The following is a 6,507-nucleotide window of genomic DNA, read 5'->3' as shown; positions in this document are numbered from 1 at the left end:
CGAGCTTATTTGCCATTTAATCGACAAACTTATGTTTTCAGGGAATAATAAAGGTGTCTTTTTTTTTTTAATTGGCATTAATTACAAAGCTATTGAAGACTGATGTGCAAGAAGTAAATTAAAATAAATTTTATAAACAGGTATTAATACTAAGACAGCTACAGAAGACTGTTCTCTTTCACTGTGCCTCCCAGCTTTCAAACTGCCAGGATGCTTATTTAGGTACCTGATCAAAAAATCCAATTCTTATGAAAGTATGTCTTCAAAAAAATTTATCAAAATCTAGGAATGCATATTGTTTATATGTCTAAGTTTTCCTTGTGGTTCTATTCAGATTGACCCCTCCTGAATATCTCAGTTTCTGTAAGCCATTAACTAACCTGCTTAATAATTCCTTATTAAGAGATCAGTCCTTTTACTCCTCCCCCTCGATTTATTAATCCTGCCAATGGTAAATGGAGCAGTCTCCATTACAGATATTAAGCATGCTATTTTCATGACTGTCTCACCATCGGCTGGTCATCACACCAAATCTTATCCAACAAACCATTTCCCTTCAATGGGAAAACTACAGATCCACAGTGAGGACTGACTGTAATAACGTAGTAAGGAACTTAATACAGTTGATAACTGTGTCACCAGCTACCTAAATCAATCCCCTTGTGTCAGCAGCACTGTTTGTGGGGCCATGGCATAAAATAGATGAGAGAACTGATAAGGGATAGGAAAAAAAAAAATAATGCACACACACACTTTGCAGCAACCCACATGACTAAGTTTCAGTAGTAGCATAACAGTGAAGTTCTGCTCACTTGAAATGTAAATAAGCTGCCAGACATAGCTAAGAGCTTCTTAAAAACTAGCTGCAGAAGCACTTTGACTGCTGAAATAGATCCCAAGGCTGTTTTGCATGCAGTCAAGCTGAACTAACAGAGTACTGCTATTGCAAAGGGAAGGTCCTGTTCTGCACTCACCTAATGCAAAGTGCACAGTTTTATGTGCCCCTAACTTATGCTGCCTTCCCAGACCCCTTGATTAGCCATTTTAAGCTACCAAGTGGAAGGAAATTGTCAGCTTTTCTTGTTAGGTTTGTTTTCTGCTCTAGCTAGTTAAAACCAGCTCACAAATGGATGAAACAGAATCACAACACAGTGAGAGACCTGAAATCTCAAGAGCACTCTACCCAACCTTGCTCCAATAAGGTTTTAAGTGCAATTAACATGCACTGACATTCATTTAAATACCTTTTCTTACAAAGGAGGGTAAAAATGTACCGCTATGAGTTCTTCATGTAATAGATTATTTGCTCCGTAAAGCCTTCTGCTGCCTGAATTTCACATTCATACCTCCCATTTTTCAGATGTCTCTAACAAACAGCTTTCAAAAGCATGCTTCATCTGCCCTACAGAAGACCACTTTAACACAGCACAGAAATACATGCTTCACCACACCTGTGTGCATGACTGTGTCCCAGTATTTATGCATACATTTTGGGGAAATAAAGTCATCCCTAATATAGCCTAATAAATCAAAATCATCTCTAAAAGGCTTTTTTTTTTTTAAATAGTAATTACAATTTAGAAAGTTAATTTCTTAAGGCTGAGATAAAGATGGTCTTTTATGAACAGATAGGTGAAGGAAAATCCATACATGCACAGGTAACATGTTAACAATTTTCTTTGTTTGAAGGACAAGTGAAGGTGGAGCTGGATATATAGCATATTATGCACATAACCACTTTTCAAGATTACAGAATTGTTGTATAAATGAAAACAAAACTGCAGATTAAATTAACTTCTTCATTATTCTTCTGACAATACACCACATTTGACAATACACTTACATATTGTTTTAGCAGTACACTAAGATCAGTATTAGGCTTACGTGAGCTCTGCGCTAGCTTCAACTTGTTTCTAAGCACAAGTAATATTTTGTGTATCCTTACTACACTTTCAAATTCTAAGATGCTCTTTTGTATACATGGAATATTGAGAAATCTTAGGAACAGTCACCAAGAGCTAGTCTTCTTTTCATTTAAATCTCTCTACACTTGGGAGAAAAATTTGAAAAGCATTTGAAGATTCATTATTCGTTGGTCTGTAATCTCAAATATCTCTTGATTGTTGGTTGCAATCTTGAAAGCTATGAATGTCTGTAGATATCCAGATTTTTTTCATCATCAAGCTTTCCTTTGTTTCTGTCTCTCTCAGTTTTTCTTTAAAGTATAGGCAAAAGTTATACTTCCAGCACTGTCAGCCAACCAATTTGTGCTGCTGTCCAGTTTCTTGACACGTCCTATTGAGCTATAAGCTCAGTGGTTTCATACATTTTCCATATATTTTCACAGAATCACGGAAGAGTTTGCATTGGAAGGGACCTTTAAAGAACATCCAGCTCCAATGCCCCTGCCATTGTAACCTCCCCACTAGATCAGACTGCCCGAAGTTCCAACCAACTTGGCCCTGATCACTTCCAGGGTTGGGGCATTCATAACTTCTCTAGGCATCTTATTCCAGTGTCTTAACATCCTCATATTGAAAGACTTCTTACTTTTGTCTAATCTAAATCTATCCTCTTTCACTCCAAAATCATTACATGCCGTTGTAAAAAGTCTCTCTTCATCTTTCCTATAAGCCCCCACTGATGTACTGAAAAGTCTCCCTGGAGTCTTCTGTTCTCCAGGCTGAACAACCCCAGCTTCCTCAGTCTGTCTTCACAGGAGAGGTGCTGCACCCTCTTGATCACCCTCACAGCCCTCCAGTGGACCTAACTTAAAAGCCCATGTTTTGTGCTGGGGGTCCCAGAGCTGGGTGTAAGACTAATCTGGCTGCAAGTTGTTATTTCAACTGTTTAAATTCCAAGTTTTAAAAAACAACAATTGTACAAGCGATTTCCAACCCATTTCCCTGTGTATTCAGCAGTTAGGATTATCAACATTTGCAAAAAACTTCAAAACAACCAACACACAACCACAATCAATAAGCTTTAAAAAGTTTCCTACCTTGAGTTTGTTTCTTGTTCACCGCATTATCAGCTTTATGCCTTTTCTGAATCAAAAAAGCATACTGATTAAAGACTTCTGTTGACATGATAAAACTTTCACACATAATACGTAACACTCATTTTTTACTGCTTGCACTCAACCATCAAATGAACAGACTTAAAAACATTTTTAATAGAACTGTGGATTACTTGCATAGTCTTGATCATCAGGAAAGTCACTCCCAGCTCTAGGCTAACAATATTCTATTAAAATGTCTCTCATCTGAGCAATCAGTATGTGAACAAATTCCTTGTACAAAGATATGATGTATTTACACTCCACAACTTTGTCCTTCCCTGCAACTTGAAAAGTAACAGTTTAATTTCAATTGCTTTCTGAGCTACGCTGGGTGAAAAATCATTAGAAGTAGACAATCTTGCATTGCCTGTCACAAGCTTTTCTAGTACTTCTGAAGCATATATGTAAAACATGTGTTACTTGTGAATAATGCCTCCTGCTAACATCATCTACTTCTTGTGATTACACTCCAGAAAAGGAAGCTTTTGGTTATTCAGTTGAAAGTATTATTTTAATATTTGAAAAGCCAATTAAACCTGCTTTAATATTAGGTGAAGATAATTTCTCTCACTGAGTAAAGAAATTAAAATATAACTAAAGCTAAAGAAAAATGGAAAAAATGCTAAATATTTTACTATGGAGCTTTCCAAGGAAAGAAGTGCTATTGTCACTGTCAGTCAGATATTCCTGCAACAACATAGGAAGCACCTACGTGCTGAAGCAATATAAAATTAATAGAAGGAAAAATAAGTTTTGACTTGCCTTTGAGCAATTCTGTAGCAATTAGTAACAATACCTTTTATTTTTAAAACTGATATGTGTAAAAACAAACAACCCTGGACCTGTACCCTGGCTTTTGCTTCATCCAAACTAAACACATCAAATTGCAAAGAGCAAACGACATGAAGAAACAAATGACGTAAAAGAGGAGGGAGATAATTTTAAAAAGGACACTCTGTACAGTAGCAGCAGCCTCAATTTTATATTTGCCTAGACACTGACAGATGGTGCAAGTCTGTAAGCATTAACAGCAGAACAGTTAAAAATATCTGAAAGAGTGTGAATTGATTTTATGGCTTTTTAAAAGGGATTTTGTTTATGTAAAGGGAAAGCAACAAAGACGCGTAAGGAGAAGCTGCCTAGTGGGCAGCAAATAGTACAAACACAAAACACAAATCCAGCCACTCTGTTTTGGGGAAGGGAGGCAGTGAAAAAACCCCCAAAACCTTTGCTGATATTTCAAGTTTTACAGAAAATGTTATAGTCTAGTACGTCACTTAGAGACAAAATTTAAGCCGAGCTCAAACGTGAAAATAGTGGGAATAAAGTATTAATGGCAAAAATGTATTTTCTTCTTCCTGCCCAAATAATTATTTAAAGCTTGTTTTATTCTAAAAAAAGTTCAACTTTCTATGAATTCAGTAGCTTCCAACATTCCATTAGCTGAGTCTTTGACAAAATTGCAATATTCTGAATGCTCTGAGCCTAAGTGGTTTCTGTGGAGTCAGTAGAACTTAGTAGTTTTGGTTCCAGCTCATACTTAACCTAAATATGCTTGTACTATAATAATGAGAATTTCCTGACTACAGTCTATACAATAAGCAGTCACTGATTTACCATGTTATTGTCACTCTTGCACATATTAAACACACAGATTGTAACACCACATTCTACAAGATTCCATCTTCTGACATAAGCAGCAGTATAAGCTTTCAAGATCATTCAGAAGCCAAGAATGGCTCAACAGAAAATTACTCAAAAAGGTTTTCTGCAATATAATCTACAAGATATTTGATCGTTATTTACAAAATATGATTATTAAATACTTACAATATCCTCTATTATCTCCTTCACTGCCGCTACAGCTAAAATAAATAAGAGAGGGACCAATGTTGTGTAACGGCCTGTTGGTGATACATCTGGAATTTGCTATTAAAAAGAGAGAGAAAAAAAATTGTGCTTGAATTCCTGGTTAAAAACATTTTTTAACACAGTAAGCAGAACTTTCAATTTTTCTTGAAAACATAGAGGTGACAACTAGTTTTGTTACTCAGACAAGGTATTGATTATTTCCAAGTGAGGGGTATTGTCTTAGAATCAAACAAAGCTGATACAACAAAACATTTTAAATTGAACAGTATTCAATAGTTACTTTCACAGGTTTTAGTGTCTCCAGAAGATTCACCTTCATCTTTTGTGCTTCAAACTAAATTTAAATACGTATTCATAAAATATGATTGATTTTTTTAGTTTAGTCTTACAGAGTGGACACAACTCCAAGGTATTTTAAATTTCACAAAGATATTTTGTATTTTACTACTAAACTAACAAACAAATATTGGAAAGCTACACAACTCTGAGAAATCTGTTTCTGCTAAGCAAGTAAGGGCACAGACGATGCAAGTGAATGTGTATGTAAAATAAATGCTGAGAGGATGCAGCTACTTATGTGATACATATTCATAACTATCGTAATTATCTTTATACTGACTAGAGTTGTTAGTGGCAGCAACGATTTACCACAAGAGTATTCCTGCCTTAGTACATTTAGAACAGGCAATGTCGCCCATATGACTACTATGAGATTTTGCAGAAAAAGTGGAGCAGTAAGTAGCGCCTCAGTATAGTTAGAACACATACTCAATTTATCATAAGAGGCTTACAAAAACAGTCAATGTTATTTATTAGACATTTATTTTTTCTTTCACTACATTGTGTATCTGAAAGAAAACACAGTATTTTTGTATTCTTATTGTATTCTTTGGAATAAGATGAATATACATCTATTTTCAACATTACCCTAGATCACATTTTAAAGCAACTGTGTGGAAATTCGGCAGAAAGTTAATGGACAACTTTCTGTCAGCTACAAAGCAACAGCATCCACCACTTCTCCTGTTATTTCTTCTCTTTTATTTTTAGTCATGCATGTGCCTACACACCCCCACTCCAATGGCACATTATTTTCCAGGCAAAATATGAAATCAAAGGGGCACCATATTGTACCCTGCTTCTATTACCCTGTACCTGTTACTCCTGCTAGCTTACTGATGCTCTTACCTGAAGTAATGCAATAAAAAGAAAAAAAGCATTGGCAGCTCTTCTGAACTGGGAATAAAGGAACCTTGGCAGGAATGTGATAATGTTGTACTTTGCAGTGCTAAGACAAAAAGAAAAAAGTATATACTATTATTACACTATGAAAAAAATTCAAATGTATTCCTTCTCTCTCAGTTATACAAGCTTTCAAATACAACAGAACCTTCTGTGATTTCTGTGATAGCAAACAGATTAGTTTTTGCTTAAAAGAGAAATCTGAAGACTTCTACAAACCAGCCACCCAAGAAAAATGCCCATCATCCACAGAAACCACTGTGTGCTTCAGTTTTGAGGCAAGAAGTTTCCTTGTCACCTCCGCTGTGACTTGGTTACAGGAAACAAGGGGA

General features: G+C 35.8%; 1 protein-coding gene across 1 annotated transcript in view; it reads right to left on the bottom strand.

Moving 5' to 3' along the window:
* Positions 1-6,507, bottom strand: part of ATP8A1 (ATPase phospholipid transporting 8A1) — a 95,231-nt gene that overhangs the window by 75,745 nt on the left and 12,979 nt on the right. The window contains exons 3-5 of the mRNA XM_031553281.1: positions 6,122-6,221; positions 4,892-4,990; positions 3,002-3,047 (exon numbers count right to left, since the gene is read on the bottom strand). Coding sequence (XP_031409141.1) covers positions 3,002-3,047; positions 4,892-4,990; positions 6,122-6,221 — 245 coding nt within the window. The remainder of the gene's footprint in view (positions 1-3,001; positions 3,048-4,891; positions 4,991-6,121; positions 6,222-6,507) is intronic.

This window comes from Meleagris gallopavo, chromosome 4 (assembly GCF_000146605.3).
Source record: "Meleagris gallopavo isolate NT-WF06-2002-E0010 breed Aviagen turkey brand Nicholas breeding stock chromosome 4, Turkey_5.1, whole genome shotgun sequence".
Classification (NCBI taxonomy): domain Eukaryota; kingdom Metazoa; phylum Chordata; class Aves; order Galliformes; family Phasianidae; genus Meleagris; species Meleagris gallopavo.
This window is presented reverse-complemented; position numbering and strand designations above follow the sequence as displayed.